General features: G+C 48.3%; 2 protein-coding genes across 2 annotated transcripts in view; both read right to left on the bottom strand.

The window, feature by feature from the left end:
• Positions 1-371, bottom strand: part of LOC104390260 (ubiquinol-cytochrome-c reductase complex assembly factor 1) — a 47,223-nt gene extending 46,852 nt beyond the window's left edge. The window contains exon 1 of the mRNA XM_009999364.1: positions 345-371. Within this exon, the coding sequence (XP_009997666.1) occupies positions 345-371 (27 nt within the window). The remainder of the gene's footprint in view (positions 1-344) is intronic.
• Positions 372-15,589: 15,218 nt separating this feature from the next.
• GDF5 (growth differentiation factor 5) lies at positions 15,590-18,678 on the bottom strand. The gene is made up of 2 exons (XM_009999358.1): positions 18,045-18,678; positions 15,590-16,485 (listed from the first exon to the last, which is right to left on the bottom strand). The coding sequence occupies exons 1-2, from the start codon at positions 18,676-18,678 to the stop codon at positions 15,617-15,619; spliced, it is 1,503 nt and encodes a 500-aa protein (XP_009997660.1). The 3' UTR covers positions 15,590-15,616.
• Positions 18,679-19,598: the final 920 nt, after the last annotated feature.

The raw sequence follows: 19,598 nt of genomic DNA, 5'->3' as shown, positions 1-19,598 counted from the left end.
GGTGACCCCGGGCAGGTCCCGGCGGGCTGGCAGGAGCTGGCGAGTTGTGCCGGGCTGGGCTGGGCCTGGATCCCGTCCCATCACCTCACCCACGGGAGGCTGGTGCAGGTGTGAGCGGGAGCAGCCGGGGAGGAGAGGAGGCTGCTCCTCCGGCAGCAGCGCTGCCTGCAAGGGCCTGGGGACCTGTAATACTCTACTCCTCTCTTTCCCAGCATGTTTACTGGGATGTCAGCTTCTCAAGAGGGCAGTAGCAGCTGCTTTAATGGTTCTGAAACTCCACAGTAGTCCTTAGAAACCTTTTATATGTTCTTAAATGTCAGACCTCAGGGGGCCGGTTGAATCACCTGCTTGGACTTCCCTTCCACAGGCATCCCGAGCCCCTGAGCCTTCAGTCGGGCTTTGCTGAGATGCTCTGGCTCAGCACAGGTATCTGCTGGTGGAGGTTTAACTGTCTCTGACAACGTGTTTGGGGAAGGAGTTGCCCTGATGCAGGGCTGGATGTTGAGCAGCGCAGGGAACTGCGGGTCCCTGGCAGGGTTAGGTTCTGTTTCACTTCTGCAGCTGATCCTGGGGAGGAAGGTTAAAGCTTCAAAAGCCCTGCCTCTTGCTCTTTTTAGCTGCCCTCCATGTATTCAGACTCAAAGCAATATTAAATACCATCCTGAAGAGTCAATATTTGTGTGAGAAGGCAACGGAGGAGAATGATTAAACTGTTCTGAAGCCTCCCCTTTGCCATTCCTGAGACAGAGTCATTAAAAGCAATGAAACTCACATCTGCTTAGCCTGGAGACCAGGAGACTGAGGGAGGATCCCATAAATGCTTATAAATATCTACAGGGGAAGTCAAGAGGATGGGACCAGTCTCTTCTTCACAGTGTCCTGTGACAGGACAAGGGGCAACGTGCACAAGATGGAGCTGAGGAGGGTCAGGCTAAACATGAGTCAAAACTTATTTACTGTGAGGGTGACAGAGCCCTGGGACAGGCTGCCTAGAGAGTTTGTGAGGTCTTTTTCTCTGGAGACTTTCCTATCCTGTCTGGACCTGTTCCTGTGCCATCTGCTGGAGGTGACCCTGCTCCAACAAGGGGTTGGGCTAGATGATCTCCAGAGGTCCCTTCCAACGCTGATGTCTCTGTGACTGTGACCCCCTACAGTGTGTAGTGGTACAGAGGAAAGACTTGTGTGCCCAGCAGAGGAATCACTGCTGTGACGTAGCCTGTCCACAATAGCAGACACCTTCTAACTGCACCAAAAGAAGTGTGGCCAGCAGGGCCAGGGAGATGATTCTACCCCTCTGCTCTGGTGAGACCCCAAATGGACTGCTGTGTCCAGCTCTGGAGCCCTCAGCACAGGAAAGGTATAGACCTGTTGACCAAAGGGCTGGAGCAGCTCTGCTCTGGAGCCAGGCTGGGAGAGTTGGGGTGTTCAGCCTGGAGAAGAGAAGGCTCCAGGGAGACCTTAGAGCACCTTCCAGTGCCTGAAGGGGCTCCAGGAAATCTGGGGAGGGGCTTGGGACAAGGGCAGGGAGGGATAGGACAAGGAAGAATGGATTAAAAATGGAAGAAGGAGATTTAGGTTGGACATGAGAAGGAAATTCTTCACTATGAGCCTGTTGAGACCCCGGCCCAGGTTGCCCAGGGAAGCTGTGGCTGCCCCATCCCTGGCAGTGTTGAAGGGCAGGTTGGATGGGGCTTGGAGCAGCCTGGGCTGGTGGGAGGTGTCCCTGCCCATGCAGGGGGTGGGACTGGATGATCTTTAAGGTCCCTTCCAACCCAAACCAGTCTGGGATTCTATGAATGTACTGTCAGAAATACAGACAGTGCAGTGACCAGCAGTCCAGGGCCTGTGTGGCCTCTGCTTATCCCTGCCTTGAGGAACACTTGTGCCTTGCAGAGGGGTCAAGTCAGTGCTGAAAGACAAAGGGGCTGCACCCCAAAATTGTGCACAGTGAGAGCACTGCCTGATCTGCCAAGCTGGAATCTTACTTGGATTTTCCTCTGTTCAGACTCCAGGAACAGGCACCTTCAGGCTCCTTCTGTGCCACTGGTCAGGAAACAGATTTTCTGTGTGTTGTTTTAACCTGTGTCTTCCTGCCCACTTTCAAAGGACTCTCCATGCCCTGCCCAGAGCTCCTTGGGCTCTGTGCTCCTGAGAGTACATCCCCATTGCACCTTTCCCAGGCTGGCCCAGTGGTGGTTCCTACAATTCTATTTCTTTTTTTGACTTTTGACAAAATCTTTAATAAATTTAAAGAAAGGCATTTAAGAATATTTGATGCTGCTGTCTTCCCAATTCCCCATCAGCACATAATTTTATTTCAGATGTTGCCACAGAACATGACTTTTCCACTTGCATACAGGAAAGCAGACTGGTCATTCTTATGTAAGGCTGTGTTTTTATAATCTAAAACATAACTATGCAGGTTAATCAACTGTTTTGAAATATGCTGAATACATAAAGTCCCATAACAACTTCCATTTTTCTCTTCTCAGTCACATGAAGAACCAAAATCAACTTGATAAGACACTGTTATCCCAACCTTTGCTGGGGGAAACACCCTCCTGAAAAACAAGCACACAAAGTACTTTCAACTTCAATCTTCCTCTGCTCAGACTAGGATTCCTGTCTAAGTGCAGATTTTAAATTATATTATTTTTCCTTCTTAACCACCTGCTCCTGCTTCTGCAGAAGAAAAGTCAAAGGATCATGTGAGGGAACAGGATCTCTCCATGTTACCTGGGACACGGGGCCGGGGCACTCCAGATAAGGAGAGGGAAACCAGCCCACCTGGGTATTCCAGGAGCGTCTGGAGATGGTGATAAAGAGCAACCCAGTTGCACAAACTCAGTTCAGGTCCAGCAGGTCTCATTAACTCTGGTTCAGTGCCAACACTGCAAGCCTACCAGCTGGCCCTGCAGCTGCTGGAGTGTCTGTGCAGCCCAGGGCTCGCTGCTCCAGGGGCTGAGGGGCCTTGGGTGTCCTAGGGGAGCCACGGGCAGGTCTGGCCCCACTGCCTGGCTCACACACCCTTTTGGGACCTGAGGTGCAGAGCAGTGGTATCAGCCCTTGGAGTCCTGGAATACGTGGATTGACTTCTTGCAGATCTTACCTGGAGGGCTCTGCACTGCTCTTACCTGACCTGCCAGTTCCAGAAATGCAGTGGATTTTTTTTGGAATTTTTCCACCAGAATGGGATTTTCCCCTCAGAGGGAAGACCAGGTTCTGCTGGATTTCTAGCTCTGGCAGTCTGCTGAAGGAAAATGGCACTTCTAAGGTTGATCTGGTAGTTTATAATGAATTTGTCATTCTTCATTGTCACTAAGTTCTTCTCCTTTGCATGCAGAGTGAATCCAGACACTTGGAGACCAAGTGAACCCTCAAGGTGACATTACAAGCAGAAAACAGACTTGTGATGGAAACTATTTTTGTAGCAACTTAAAGATCCTCAGTCCTCTCCTCAAGAGTGAATGGCCAGCTTGGAGTGTCAGTGTCCCTGCATTTGCTACTGCTGCTTCCCAGGAGAAATGCCATTTAAAGATATGACAATTAGAGATGTTTTCAATGAATTACAGCCCTTACAATGTGTTATGGACCTAGAAGGGTCTCCCTAGAAGGGAGATCAATTCCCTGGTCTGGAATTCCTTGGCTAGGGGTGCACAGTGGCCCTTTCTCTGGTCTCCAGAGGGAGTTCCCCCTCTCCTGCAGTGCTGCAGGAGGAAAAGCAGACGTGAAGCAGATCAGGCTCCTCACGCTGCTCCTCACTGCGCTTGGTGAAGCCAAGCAAGTAAACCTGAACTCCAGCACTGAACTGTTCAGGGGAAGCAGAAATAGGACCTGATTACTTTTTCCAAGCTCCTGTATCCTTGTGGCTGCTGCTACTGTTAAATGTGCTCCAGCCCTGTTTGCTCGCTGGGGCTGCCATCAGTGCTGGCTGTGTGCTGGGGCAAGCCCGGGACGTTTCCCTCCCCACCTGTCAAACCTGGAGTGTGCTTTGGCCTCCTGCCACTGCAGAGCCTCAACGACTTGAGCAGACCTCTCCTGAAACAAGCCATCCCAGTGCTTAGGTCGCCTCTGCTTCAGGAGCTTTTCTTCCCATCTGAGCACTTTCTGAAGAGGGAAGTGTTCGCTGCTCCGCGAGGTTTTCCAGCCGCGCCTCCCCGGCTTTCCATGAGTGCTCAGGGGTTACCCGGGGTGCAGGGCTCCACACTGTACTGCACTATATGCTGAGGTGTTCAGACTTAATTTATTCCCTTCTCCTGGATAAAGATTATTGCAGCTGTGTGTTTTGGAAAACTATCAATGAAGGGAGTTCAGCTCACACAACACACTTTCAATAGGGCACTGTACTCTATATTTCCAGGTTCTGTTTTAATTACACTTGCATATTACCTTGGAGGAAGCTGAAATCTGGAAAATGTTTTCTCATATACCATGTCTTAAACCTTCCTGACCTTCTGTTTTATACCAAGTACATTTATGTTTGTGATGAAAACCATATAATACGGGGCAAGGTTTGGCTCTCCAGGATAATCCATCAGGGGCTTCTGTCAGCCCCTCCTCGCAGAGGCTGAGCAAGGTTTTCTAAGAAATGTCCCTGTCATCCCTCACACCCCCACCTCCCAGCAGTCATTCCCTCTTCCCTCCCTTCCCATGGCTCCCCAGAAGACCCAGAGGCATTGCCCAGGTGCTGTGACTTGGGCAGAGCAGGGAACCTCTCCTGCAGTGGGAAAGGATCCTGCTGCCCCGGCACATCCCTGAGGGACCGAGCAGCAGGACAGCTCGGGCAGGGTCAACGTGCTGCCCACACCCCAAAAATGCAAGTGAAAGGATCAGCCTCACTCAGAGGGGCCATGTCCTGCAGAGCCACCCAGGAACCCTTGGTGTGCTTCACACCACTGCTGGGGAGATTCCCTGGGGGCTGCCCTGGAGACCACTGGAAAAAAAACAGCCCAATACCCAGAATTAGAACCTCCACAGGGCACTGCAGGGAGAGCAGGCACCAGGGAGGACTTTGTGTGCCACGTACCCTCCCTCTGGCCAGGAATCTGTAGTTACAAGCAGGTTACAGACTCACAGCAAGAGCCTCAAACCTCCTGCAGGGATGGAAAACGTGCTCCTCGGGGCTGGCAGCAGAGCACAGCCTGGCTGACCTGGGCAGCTTTCAAGTAACCCTGAAATCTGTGACAGAGAGAGCACCTACTGGTTTTCTCATCCTCGAGATGTCTGGGGAATGTCCTGAGAGGAAGGGTTTTAGCCATTTGTGTGAGCAGCAGAGGCCCTGTCAGTCCCTGCCCACCTCCCAAAGCCCAGCACTGCAACACTCAGGACGCACAGGTCACTGTCAGCATCTTCTTCTGCTGCCTTTTGATGATCTCCCTGCTCCTGGAGACACAGGAAGGTGGTGAGACACAGATCTGCCCCTGAGCCTGACACTGACCAGGCTCCTCAGGTTGCACCTTTACTTGTCTCTGTGTCTCACCCTAAAGTTTTATTTCATAATGAGTAACAGGAATTATATAAATCTTGTCAAGCGGGAACTTTTTAGTGGGACTGAGCTGCTTTTTAACTCAGCTGTAAACAAGGGTTTTAAGGTATGAGGCAAGAACTTATAAAATGAAAGTTTTTCATTAGAAAGCAGTGATTATGGAAAGCAATGTTGGTCAGAGGAGAAGGCTGAGTCTGAACTCCTGGTGGGATGGGGCAGCTGAGAGGGAAAGCTCAACCCTGGGCTGTAATGAAGGTCAAAATCCAGTAGAATCCAGTCAAAATCCAGAGTTAGTAGCTTCTTTGTGGCACTGATGAGACTGTTACTGCAACACGGAAGGAGTTCTGGTGTTCAAACTGCAAAAAGTATTTGGAAAAGTGAGAATCTGAAGGGAAAAAAACCCAACACAAAACAACACAACACAAAACTCAAGAAAAACCTGGTAAGGAAGGTGCAGAGCAAAGCACCACTGAGCTGATCTGCCTCTTCCACAGAAAATAAAAACCCCAAATTCCTCACAGTCTGCATAGGTAGAACAATGCCCATGGGAGTGAGTTGTTTCACGTAGCAGACAAAGAAGCCAATTCACTGATTCAAGGTGGAAACTGGACAGTGTGTAGAAATAGCTGCTTATTAAAAAATGAAGTGCTAATATTCACAGAATTAGCTTAGGGCTGAATGTGGTGAGCTTTTTAAAACTTTCGGCCTTTAAATCAATCCTGGATCTCTCTTTCCAAATGCACAAGACCCAGCTATTACGTAGCACCATTTAATACCAAGGAGCTTTAAAAATAGGCTTCCTTTTAAAAAAAATATTCGTGGGAAAAGAGAGACCACATGAGAAAGCCACACAGCTCCAACAGGACAGTGGCCAAAGCCCTGGTTAGTCCTACTCCACGAATGAAGCCAGAAAGTCCCACTGTACTAGTTCACTGCAAGTTTTGGGCTTCACAGAGAACACCAGAACAGTTTTGCCAAGTCAGACCATGGATCCATCTGGCCCATCTCCTGTAGGCAACAGCTGATCCCTAAAAAGAAAATGACAGGACAAATGTGCAGAGAGGTTTTCCTGGCACGGCTTCTAAGCTTCCAGCTACCAGTGGCTCAGAAAGTCCCATGGACTCAAGTTCAGCAGCTTTTCATGGATTTTTCTTCCCTGAACTTGCTAAGTTTTTTAAAACGTGTGTAGACTTTCAGCATCCAAAGCAGGATGTGGTCAGGAGCTCTGCAGCTGGGCTGCATCATAGGAATCAGGATCTTTCTCCTTGTTTCAAACCTGTTCTGGCCTTCCAGTGCCTGAAGGGGCTCCAGGAAAGCTGGGGAGGGGCTTGGGACAAGGGCAGGGAGGGATGGGACAAGGAAGAATGGATTAAAACTGGAAGAGGGAGATTTAGGTTGGACATGAGGAGGAAATTCTTCCCTGTGAGGGTGGTGAGAGCCTGGCCCAGGCTGCCCAGGGAAGCTGTGGCTGCCCCATCCCTGGCAGTGTTGAAGGGCAGGTTGGATGGGGCTTGGAGCAACCTGGGCTGGTGGGAGGTGTCCCTGCCCATGCAGGGGGGTGGGACTGGATGATCTTTAAGGTCCCTTCCAACCCAAACCAGTCTGGGATTCTATGATTCTCAGTTTCTTTTGGTGCATTGTGACTCTTGTTTGGGACATGACTTGCCCCCAGTTCACATTCTTAGCCCTCATCACTGTTCCTTCTTGCCCCAGTGAAGGGCTCCAGTCTATCTGATCACTCCCCTCACAGAAGCTATTTTGTTCTTCCAGTTGCTCTTGTTGCCCTTCTCCAGCTCTAACGGATCACAAAGTGTCCAGGGGTTCCACCAGCCCCTGCAGTGCCTGCACATTGTTTTCTCATTTGTCCTTCTCTCCCAGTCATTCCTCAAGGTGTCTTTGCTGCCTCGTTTGCTGTGAAAACTGAGCTGACATTTCAGGGACTCAGAGGTAACATTTTTTACCCCGAGTAAAAGGGCTCATCAGGCTAAATGATCTTAATTGCTCCTCCTGCCCTTACTGCCTTGGAGCTAAACCACCCTTCAATCATGGTATAAGATTCAGTCAGTATCAACAGCCCCATAATTTGCTTATAATTGCTGGGTCAGCACAGTGAACCTTTACAGTACTGAACTGAATTCCTTGTCTCCTGAGTCTCCCAAACCTCTGGAATTTCCCCAGAATTCCAAGATTTATTAAAAATCAGTAGGCTCATTGCTGCAGGTTACATGTTTTAAAACTCTGACAATGCCAGCACATGCTCCTCATCACTTTCTTATCTTACTGGCACAGGGAATATTTCATTACTGTTGCAAGAAGTGAATTATTTCTCATGGCTTTTCCTCTTACCCAAAAGGTTATAAAGTTTTTGGGAGACAGGGAGCTCCACTGTGGCTACATTTTAAGATAAATAGCAGGTCATTTTTCTTATAACTAAAAAAAAAAATAATTTAAAAATCAATCTGGTTGAAGTTTTTATGCCTCAGAAAGATTCCAGGTGACACTTCCTGAAGCTTATGGCTAAAATATTATTTGCACACTATTCTTTAGGAAAAAAAAAAAGTCATCAATGAACTTGTTCCATATCTGTAACATCTCTGCTTACATCTGAGGTTTGTCCTTCCCTGACCCACTCCAAGTGGGCTTAAATCCCAGGACAGATGCTTGGAAGCAAAGATGTGTGGACTGTAGGCACTAGACACTCAAACATCTCAGCCCTGACTGAGCACGAGCACCAGGGATCTGTACAAGAGTGTGACATGGATCATCACTGGTGTCTGTGGCACCTTCCTGCAGACACGTTCCTGTGCTGGAGCAGCTCTTTGGATGCCTGCCCAGAGCTTGGCTCCCAGCTCTGCTGCTGCCACTCACTCCAGGCCTTTCCTTCCCTCCTCTCTCCCTCCTCACACTCAGCATTTCTTGCCCATAGGGCTCATCCAGCAGCTGTTGTCAAAACGTACCCAAAACATCAGGCTGTTTACCTGAGGACCCAGCAGTAAAGAGAATCATTTGAACATGGAATAATTTAGTACGAGTCCCTTCTCTGTGTGATTTGTATCAGAAACCCAGGTGAGATCTCTGACTCCCCAGCAGGTGCTCCCTGTGAGGAGGGTGGGGTGTCTGTCTGTCTGTCTGTCTGTCTGTCTGTCTCTGCCCTCCTTTGCAGCTCCATGTCGTGGGGTGCAGGCAGGAATGTCCCTTTCCCAAGTAGCCACTCAAGTACAGCTGAGCAGTGGGAGACAAGAAGAGATCCCCCTCCTGGTGCCTTCAGCCAGGTAGAAATACAGCAGGGAGGAGGAACTGGGCCTCCTCACCCTGGGCAAGTGAAACAAAACAAAAACCCAGGGACTATTGTGTCTAACAAGAAGCCCTGCAGCAGGCAGGAGGAGCTCTGGTGCCTGCAGCTGGATCCCAAAAGGACAGAGGGACCCAACCTGAGATACTTGTCACCAGAGAGGAGACTCATACAAGCTGAGAGAGCTGAGCTTGTTCAGCCTGGAGAAGAGAAGGCTCCAGGGAGACCTGAGAGCACCTTCCAGTGCCTGAAGGGGCTCCAGGAAAGCTGGAGAGGGGCTTGGGACAAGGGCAGGGAGGGATGGGACAAGGAAGAATGGATTAAAACTGGGAGAGGGGAGATTGAGATGAGACATGAGGAGGAAATTCTTTGGTGTGAGGGTAGGGAGGCCCTGGCCCAGGTTGCCCAGGGAAGCTGTGGCTGCCCCATCCCTGGCAGTGTTGAAGGGCAGGTTGGATGGGGCTTGGAGCAGCCTGGGCTGCTGGGAGGTGTCCCTGCCCATGCAGTGGGGTGGGACTGGATGATATTCAAGGTCCCCTCCAACCCAAACCAGTCTGTGATCCTGTGATTCAGGGCACTGTGTGCCTGGTGTCACCCATCAGCTCCCTGCTCTGCACACAAGACCCTTCCCTTTGCTCCCCCAGGGCCCAACATCCCCCAGGGACTCTTCACCTCAAGCCCCTTCTCCCAGGAGCCACGTTCCTTCCAGTGTCTCTTTCCATCACTTCCTCCTGTGCCATGAGCTTCTCCCCACATTTCCTTTGGCCTTTAGCCCCTTGGGCTAAGTAACAGCAACCTGAGCACTAACCAGGTGAGTTAGTGACTTCTTTGCCATCTGAAGTCAACCAGTCCTGTTGCAGCTCTGCAGAGAAGAGAGCTCTGGTGGAGATCCACAGCCCCTTCTCCCAGCCCATGGAGGACCCAAGCTGTGTTTCTCTTCTGGAGAAAGATTGGGGTTTTGAAGGCGTTTGCACCAGCAAAATGCAAGGTGTCTGGTTTTATCAATCAAAAGGCTGATTTCTGACTTGTTGCTGTGATAAATGGCATGATGGAAAGAACAGGCAGGCAGTGACTGACTGTGCAGCACCAATACCCTCATTTAAGGGCATTTCTCCAGCAGTGCAATGGGCAGAGTCTGCTCAGTCTGGATTCCCTGGATGGCAAAGCCTGGCACAAGATATGAGAGCAAAGAGACTCCTGGAGCAAAACCAGTGAAAAGAGCATTTTCTGTGTCCTAGCAGAGGCTCAGCCAATCCATCACTATTATTACTAACAGGGTAATTTTCTTCTTGACAGCTGCACCCTTCAAAATGACATCAGGGAAAACTGGATCCATTTGCATGACTTCAGCTGGGCAAATCACTGCAGAAAGTTGAAACTAGTTGTGAAAAAAAAACCAACAAAAAAACCCCAAAAAACCACAACAAAACAAAACCCAAACCAGTAAAATAGGCACATCAGTGAACTGGGAATGACAGAAAAAGGAGATTTTCTGAGCCCTCATCAAAGTGTATTTTCTGAACCATATTTCCAGGTTTAAAAAAAATGCTGAGATTTCCTTGTTTATTAAATTCGTTGAGAAGCAATGAAATCTCAGGCCACTTTCTTTTTAAATATCATTTTACAACCCAACAGCAACAGTAAATTCATAGAATAACACAGGATCGACCAGGGCTACGGAGTGAAAAAAAAAGAATAAAATCAAATTGTTTGCTTTGTACATTCTTATTAGTCTTGGCTAAGATGTTATAAAAGCAGTATCTTTTAACACCTTTTATTATACAAGGGTCAAGGGGTTTTTCTGTTTCTGAAAGAAAGCTTCAAATAGCCCACAGAGTGGGTTCCTGCATCTTTCATATGGCTGCTGTATAAACAAGCCCATTTTACACAGGAAATGACATAACCATGTAAAAGTGTACATGGAGTTTAGGCACATTTTCAAACACTAATGGGAATGCATTGTTTGAAATGGCATACTTTTATGTTTACCTCCTGAGCTTAGGACCCAGCTTGTTGGCCAAACACAACACAAAATTCCCCACACATACCTGTCTCAGAGTGTGCTGTTTATTTGAAATGTGGACCTTCACAAAGGCTCTCGTGGGACAGATAATGACCCTAAAAAGTCAATACAAATGAGGCATTCTCAGTAAGAGAGTGAAACCTGCCATCATAAAGGTGGAAAGCTGAACTTTTAACCTGGGTAGCTTTACAGCTCAGGTTTCTCTACATTTCTACCATCCAGTTGCTAACACCAGCTCACCCATGGGAAGAAAGCCCTAACAATCCTGCAGGGTGTCTGTCTTTGCACGTTCTATAATGACCAGGCTAAAGGGAGTTGTGCCAAACGCCTGCAATGTTGAGGTCCTCTGCTTCTTCCCAGTCTCCTTGCTCTGTGTCTGCCCCAGAATGTGCCCTGGCCCTAAACCTCTGCTTTCAGAGAGGAGGGAAGGTTGAGTGAGGTCCACCTGGGCAGTGCTTTTCTGCTTATGGAATAAGTCATAGAATCTCAGAATGGTCTGTGTTGGAAGGGACCTTAAAGATCATCTAGAATCATATCATGGAATGGTTTGGGTTGGAAGGGAATTTCAAGATCATCCAGTTCCCTGCATGGGCAGGGACACCTCCCACCAGCCCAGGCTGCTCCAAGCCCCATCCAACCTGCCCTTCAACACTGCCAGGGATGGGGCAGCCACAGCTTCCCTGGGCCAGGGTCTCACCACCCTCACAGGGAAGAATTTCTTCTTCATTATCAGTGATAAGGAATGTTTGTAACAGCTCCCATTCCCATATTTTGGGAAGTTTCAGTGTGACTGTTCTCACCTTGGATAACTGAAACTGCAGCTTCCATCTCAAGTCCTGGCAAGGTTTGTGACAGTTTGTGGCTTGAATCTGAATGGACATGTGGATGCAGTAACTCAGAGACAGCTCAGTGTGGCAGCATCTTTTTGTTGCTAATGACATTTTAGGTGAAATAGGAATAACGGCAACTGCTTTGAGAAGAACAGTGAAAGTGGTGCCTCCCTTCAGTGCTGTAGATTTCACAGAATCACAGAATATTTGGGGTTGGAAGGGACCTCTGAAGATCGTCGAGTCCAAGCCCCAAGTGATCCTGACCATTCTTAGGAGGAAATTATTTCGTGTGAGGGTGGTGAGAGCCTGGCCCAGGCTGCCCAGGGAAGCTGTGGCTGCCCCATCCCTGGCAGTGTTGAAGGGCAGGTTGGATGGGGCTTGGAGCAGCCTGGGCTGGTGGGAGGTGTCCCTGCCCATGCAGGGGGTTGGAATTAGATGATCTTAAAGTTCCCTTCCAACCCAAACCAATCTAGGATTCTATTATTCATAAGGGTCTTGTCATTAATTACAGAGATGGAATTCTGTGCCAAATGACCCCAATGGCTCAAAGAACACACCAACAGAGCACCCACAGGCTGATGTACATTCACACCATGGTCAAGGTCAAGAGGCCTCTCCAGAACAAAACAGTGTTGAATTGGGATTCCCACAGTTATCAAACCATTTCAGCAGTGTAAAAGCAAAAGAAGACTCTGGACACCACAGCACCAGTTTACAACCAGTGTTAGAAGTTAAAAGTGAAAAAAAGCCTCCCTTAATCCTGGCATCTGTTGTGCCCACCATTATAAACTCTTCCCTCTGAACTGGATCAAACTGGAGTAGTGCCAGGACTGTCCCCTCTGGATGTCACCACGTTTGAGCTCCCAGCTCAGCAAAGTGAATGTCATGTTACCTCCTAACCTGAAACCTGAGCTGAAATTGCTTCTGTTTAGGCCAAACCACATACCTGGCAATTGTTGATGCTGTAACAATCCATGACAATTCTAGGACCTACTAGTGGCTTTGTGTTCTTCTTTTTCTCTTCCCTTCAAGGTATAACTACTACCCAGCAGAATGTTGGTGTTTGAACCACCACCAAAGGGTGTTTTTTAAGACTTTACTATGTCAGCATTCCTTTTGGTTTTTCCTCAGCTCCTGTTTGCTTTGGGATAATTGCAAAACCTTAGCAGGGCTGGGTTTTGTCTTTTCCTCATGTAGGTGCTGACACACATGTGATCCCCAGTTACCTGAATCCTCATCTTGCTTTACTCAGGTATCCAGAAGTTCAAGGGCAGGAAACAAGCACCTCAGGGAGGTACCAACCAGGTTTGTGTAACTTGTTGTTATGACCAGCCTCACCAGGATCCTCAGGCTGATCCACAGCTCAACAGTGTGAAGAGAACAATGATTTTCCTCCTCAGATTTCCAAACCATCATGTCATACCAATGCCACCCTCCTCCAAAGCTGTTGCAGGATCTCACAAACCCAGCTGGACACAAAGCAAACTGCTCCTTGCAGGCAGCTCCAACCCCGGAAGTCAACTTGTCTGCTAAGACAACTTTGATTTGCTTCAAGTGAATTCAAACAGGCAGCATTTGCTATTTTAAACTGATCCCCCTGTGATCAGTGCCTGTCCTACAGGAGAGCAGGGGTTTCCTTGGGAATGTGCAGACAGGATGTGCAGGGGAGCAGCACCCTCATGAAAGGAAGGAGAGAGCCCTTCCTCATGGCCAGGCTCTGGAGAAGGGAGCTGTGGTCAGTGCCAGAGAAAGGATCCTTTAAAGCTGCAAGCCAGTGAGCTAGGAAACAGGCAGGAGCAGGGAAAGAACTGCTTGGGCAGAATGGGCAGCAGAGTCAAGATGTCCCCTTGGCTTGGGCTTGGCAGGAGAACATTTTCTCTCCTGCTGCAGCAGTGGTAAATCAGATCTAAATAAGCTTGTAGGAGAGCTGAAGGAGAGCTCAGAACTGAAACTCCTTGTTGTTTTGAAAGTCCTATGAGACTGGTTGGTGATAAGCAAGGGACAGTAACCATTGGTCCTGGCCTAAGACTCCATCAGGAGGAACAGCAGGACATGGGAAGCTCACACTGGGAGTCTGGAGGGGAGACAGGGAGCCCTGGGGGCAGCCTGGACCCACCAATCCATCCATAAGCTGCCAGAATTACTCCTGCACATGTAACAAAGTAACTTTGGGTGTTCACCATCCCATGTGCCTGCTAACCTGCTAGTCAGGGCTTGGCCCTCCTGCCAAGGGCAGCACTGTGCCCCTGCTGCTCCCCTGTGGCCTGCACCAAGCACTGCCAGGCCCCACGGGCAGAAATCAGGGTGCTGGGCTGTTCCCAAGAGGTGACAGGCATGGAAGGTCCCCAAGAGCTGTTTCTGTGTCACCAGCTGCAGGTTAGGGGACAGGATGGCTCTGCCTCCAGGAGGGAGCCCCATGTGTCCAGCAGCAAAGCAGTTTAACCAGGTATTTTAAGCTGGTTAAAGGCTCAGCTGCCCAGAGGGGGCAGGAGGAAGGGCAGAGCTTTTTGTCACTGTTTCCTCATGGGTATTGAGCAGGGATTGAGGACAGTTTGCTGCTCCTGTGAGGCAGAACACACCCAGTCTGGGGTACGGAGCAGGAGGACCTTGGGGACCATGTTCAGCTCCTGTCACTGCCCCCAAGTCATGGAGAGGAGAGTTGGGATCCAGGAAATCCTGGGACTTGATGTTTTAAACTGTGATGAAACAATGTCAAACATTAACATTTATATTTGAAAATACTGATAAGATGCTTCAATAATTTCTGATGGTTCTTTAGGTCTTTCTGATCCATCTACAGCTGAACATCTGGCACCTTGTTTTGCAGGTGGAAACGTACACAGAATAATCTCACAATAAAGTTATAATCCATGTCTAGAATAGATGAAGGGGATCTGCAAACACCCAGCCCTCAGAGGGTGCAATAAAACGACACCAGAGCTCTTCTGCAATCATCTGCATGACTTATTTTTGCCCCAGGTACAGCAAGTGACAGTGTCATTCCCCCCAGACCAAACTCTACCAGATGTTCAGATCTTTCTCCCCCTGGCTCACCGGTTTCTCCCCATGGCAGCAGAGTGAGAGAAGCAAGCAAAATCCAGGAGCATGTTCTGCATACCACTGGTGTTCTGTTGCACTGAAAAGTCCCTTTCACTCACATTTATTGTACAGAAACATTAAACACAATCTCTTAATAGCATTATAATTATGCAGTGTTGGACAGCTGGACACAATGTAGCACTGTGTCAATAATTTATTACATCTTATGCCATAATTGAACACTTCTACTATGAGCATTTGAGAACAACTTGGACCTTATACAGAGTAATACATCTTGCTACATAATAATGGCAAAGGTGGGTACTTAAGAAAGATATGTAGCTTGGAGAAAAACATACATGGAAGCAAATACCTCCTGCATCACCTATCTTCACATAAAACTTAAAACTAAATCAACATATTATATTTAATGACTCCTTTTTAATATATGCATAGTTTCAGGAGCTAATCAGAAAGCAATCATATTACAGTGTAACTATTTACACCAAGCTGGGTGCACACCAGGACACAGCCTTCTCTTCCAGACATCAGGCCTCTCGTTCTTACATCTCTTACTGGACGAAGCACGTGGGACTCAGTCTCAAGAACATTGTTCAAAGGATCAGAGAGGTCATATCCACAGCTCACTGACACCATCTTTACCCACTGCCTCGAGCCTAAAAGCAGGTGATCTAGAGGTGTGGAGGTACAATCTTCTCAATCATGGAGTTCAGTTAGAGCCAGTCTCGTGTCGCTGACACCAGGCTGCAGGACAGCATCCAGGTGCTACTGAAATATGCCCGTGGTGGAGAGACACAGAAAAGCACTGGATTTATTGCTACATCCTTGTAAACATACTTACCCTGGGGGTAAGAAAGCTAGTGAACTTTGTTCGAGGAGAGGTGTCAGATCACCCTCAGAACACGTTCACACGGGCAGCTGCTCTGCTACCTGCAGCCACAGGACTCCACCACCATGTCCTCGTACTGCTTGTAGACCACGTTGTTTGCAGAGTCAATGAAAAGGATGCTGATGGGACTCAGCCTGGTGGGGACACAGCAAGTGGGGGGGGTCGATTCTGGGTCCATTGAGTTCATCAGTGTTTGGATCACTGCATGATTGGTGGGCTCCAGGTGGGATCGAAGGGGGAACTCACAGAGCCCCTCGCAGTGATACGCTTCGTACTCCAGGGGGGCTATTATCCAGTCATCCCAGCCCATGTCCTTAAAATTCACATGAAGGGCTTTCCTGCTACACCTTGCCTTCAGATTCTTAGTGGGCCTCTTCCCTTGTCGGGTTGCTAGAGGAGCTCTTCTCTTCCTCCTCTGGTTGAACAGGTACTCATAAACAGTTTTGTCATCTTGTCCGGACCTTGCTTTGATTTCATTGAAGAACAAGTCTCTTTTTTTCGTCCTCCCGAACACCAAGAAGAGAGCCTTCTCATTGACCTGTCTTCCTGTCCTGTTAAACCCCACGCTCCTGAGGTCGATGGCTCTCCCCCTGTCAAAAGTTTCCAGTTCAAAACACAAGTTAACCAAGTTTTTAAAGTTCCTGAAAAGTTTCCAGATGTCAAATACTTCCCACTTTGGCGTATCTGTGATACTGACAGTACGAGAGTCCAGGAGTGTTGCTGCTTGTCTGTTTGTAGAGCAACTGAATAATTTCACTTGGGAAGTTTTTCCAGAAGAATGAGACTTCCATGTCTCAGAAGGCTTTTTCCTCAATATTCGAAGCTCTGCTCCCAGCAAACCATCTTTTTCTAAAGCACTGATGTCAAAAATGTATTTCTGTTTTCTTACAGTTGGTGCTCGCTCATCTGAAAAAAAGCACAGACATTTTAAAGGTACATCAAGCACAGAGCAGCATCAGTTATTCAGTTCTTAATGGCCTTCCTGAAGCTTGCTCATAAGCCTAGAAATTTCCTTCATTTTGATATTTTCCAACTGTGGTGATGATTTCAAACAGAAAGCACAGTTTTTGTCTCAGGGATCAGCTCAGTGCAGGGACCCAGAAGGACTCAGAGACTCAACAGCAAAATGACTTTCTGAGTTGGCCTTCTGGAAATCTTTCTTTCACCAGCAGGCGTTTTCTAGCTTCAAAGTAGCAATTAGCCAACTGAAAAAGAGTCTTTCTCCAGGGCTGAGCACTCACAGGGCCTATTCACCACTTACATCCTACTTAAATTACTACAGCAGAGCTTCTGCAGTGCCCAGGCCTCATGCTGGCTCCAAACATGAGCACATTTACCCTTAGATGACACAACAGTCAATTAGTCCTTTAAAAGCAACATCCCCCAGGAACTGCTTGACACAAAGGGAATTGCCTTATTAATTTAACTCCATATGATTCACAACTTTTTCAAAATGGGCAGGAAAACTTGCCTCCCTTTGACCTGACGTTGCATTTGCTTGGTTAAGCTCCCAAGCAGCATGAACAGGGAGCCAGGCGGAGCCAAGGCTGTGGTGATGGCACATTAATAATGCACCTGTGAGCAGCTTGTCATCCCTTCCCAGCAGCTCAGCTATTCATCATTAAAGGGCAAACAAATCCAGTCCTGGCTGGGGCTTCTGTCACCATCACCTTATCAGCTCTGGCCTGTCTTGCCTCCTGAAGTACATGACAAAACTCTCCCTAACGTCCCTGGAAGCAACACGGGGCTCTCCAGGCAGAGCTGTGAGGTGAGCCTGGTTATTCCTGGTGTGAAAGCAGACACCAGTGCAAACTGTAAGAAAACATTTGGGACCAGAACGTTGAACCACTAGTTCTGGACTCCCAGAAGTTATTTACTCTTGTTGGTCTGTGCTTAGCTGTGGGCTTCTGTGGGTGGAAGGTTGGTGGAACCTAAAAGCAAGACCTTGGAGCTGGTACAGATCCACCCACCCTGCCCTGTGATAAGTCCTGGCTCTGCACTGTAGCTCCTCACAGTTCTACCTTGAACAAATCAGGCTGACCCTTTGATACTGAAACTTGTGTGTTTTTCCATGGAATAGCCCTGTTCTTAGCAAATAATGTGGTTTTAGACATACTTTACAATCACATCTCATCTCAGCAGTGTGCAGGAGTTAGTTAAGGAAGTAAGACAAAAATTTAGAAGGCTTTTAAACACCTAAGCATGCAAAGACTGCTTGATTTTCAACAATAGGCATCTAAAATACTTCCTAAATGTTTCATTTGGCTGCCAAACAACCATCTACCTCTGCCTGTCAATGAATTTTCCAGGATAAGGCAGGAGGACAAAATCTGCAGCAAAGTTGTACCATTTACCTTAAAAAGCTACTTGACATTAACAAAGTGGGATTACTCCCTAATACTCTCTAGGTGTATAAACACATTCAGATACACACGCACACACACGCACACGAGCTCCTTTCTTACCTTGTCCTTTGTCTATGAAGCTGGTTATTGTATTGGCAAGTCCAGCCTCTAGTTTTACACTTCCATTAACACCTTTTCTTTCTGCATCTGAGAGAGTCCTGTACAGAGAGAGCATGTACTCGTGTGGTGTTATAGGGGGGTGCCTGAAGGTCTCCTTAGTTTCCCTCTGGCTTACAGGCTCTTTAGTCTTTTTGGCTTTGAAAGACTCAGTGTCAGCACTGCTGGTGCCTGTTTTTTTCAAAGCCACCTTGCTGCTCAGATTCTGAGCCTTTGGAGTCACTGTCCTTACTCCAGAAGGTCTGCTGGGGAGATGTCCTGCTTTGCCCTCCGTGGCTGCTGTTCTTGAGAGAACCTTCTTTGCTTCCTCGTTCTTGGCCAGCAGAGCTCCAGCCTGACCAGCACTGCTTTTAGTCCTGGCCTTTGAGGTCCCGGTGCTATATCCATGGCTCGCAGTCCTCAGTGTACCTGCCCGTGCTGAGGGATTCCTCTCTTTTCCTTCTGCTTTTAAGAAACCTAGTTTAGATCCTGGGTTACTCTGGCCTGCTTCAGGGTTACTCAGCGCTCCAGGAACGAGATGCAGAGACAGCCAAGTCAAGTGCCAAAGCAGTAAAGTGAGAAAATGCAGGATTTTCATCCTCTGGTCTTCCTCTGAATCCCACTAAAGAAAAAATCAGGAAAGGTTCCTCCAGTTTGGCAGAAGAAAACATGAAAGAAATCAAAAACCAAAGTCAGCAAAACTGGTTTTCGTTTGAGATTAAAACATTTCAAATCTCCTTGTTCAGTTCTTGTATCCAGTCCCATAGTGGAAACGCTCCTGTGCTCAGATGGGCTCCCCTGACTTCAGCCAGCAGCTAGAAAGGACTTGTTCTTGAAAAGAGAAAGTTTACCACCTCGTTTTCTTCTGTAAAACTGACTGAGAACTTGAAGGAGTCCTGTTTAAATCCAAGGGTTGTGGGGTGTTTTTTTTTTCCAAGAAGGAAGGATGGCGTCATGCTGCCTCTGTCTGACAGCCTTGGTTTAACGTTTTGAACCCTTTCCAGTGAAAATATTTCACACACAGAGACCTGCAGGTGCTCAGAAATCTTTTACAAACCTGAACTCAGGAATTGGAAACGGAATTCCAACAAACCGATTTAATGACTCTCTGATGTCATCCTGTCCAAACTCATTTAACTGTGATATATTGCTTTAAAAAAAGGGGGGGAAAAAAAAAAAAAAAAAGAGAGAGAAAAAAACCCTCTTCTTTACCCTTTTCACGAGCGTGAGTCACTCTGAGCCTCCTGTGAAACGGCTCCACGGGCTCCCGAGGACGCCTTTTCAAGTGGCAAAACCTCTGCCTGCCCAGAGCTTCACCTCCGGGCGGGACCAAGCGCGGGACCCGCAGCCGGGCCCGTCCCGCACCCCGGGACATCCCGGGACAGCCCTGCGGTTCCTTTTCCCCAGCGCGGTGACAAGAGGCTGAGGGGCCGAGCGGGGAACGCGGCCCCGTCACCCCGTGCGGGTGGATGTTCCCCCGCACAGCCCGAGAGCTGCGGTGTGGTGGGTGCGGGGGCG

The sequence above is a fragment of the Chaetura pelagica genome, unplaced genomic scaffold, assembly GCF_000747805.2.
Source record: "Chaetura pelagica isolate M959 unplaced genomic scaffold, ChaPel_1.0 scaffold376, whole genome shotgun sequence".
Taxonomy (NCBI): Eukaryota; Metazoa; Chordata; class Aves; order Apodiformes; family Apodidae; genus Chaetura; species Chaetura pelagica.
This window is presented reverse-complemented; position numbering and strand designations above follow the sequence as displayed.

Bases quoted from the DNA above. Each gene is read 5' to 3' on its own strand.
- GDF5 (XM_009999358.1), bottom strand. From the start codon at position 18,678: ATGAAAATCCTGCATTTTCTCACTTTACTGCTTTGGCACTTGACTTGG. The intron at 16,486-18,044 runs GTAAGAAAGGAG...GCTTTTTTTCAG, and splicing joins CTTCATAGACAAAGGACAAG to ATGAGCGAGCACCAACTGTA.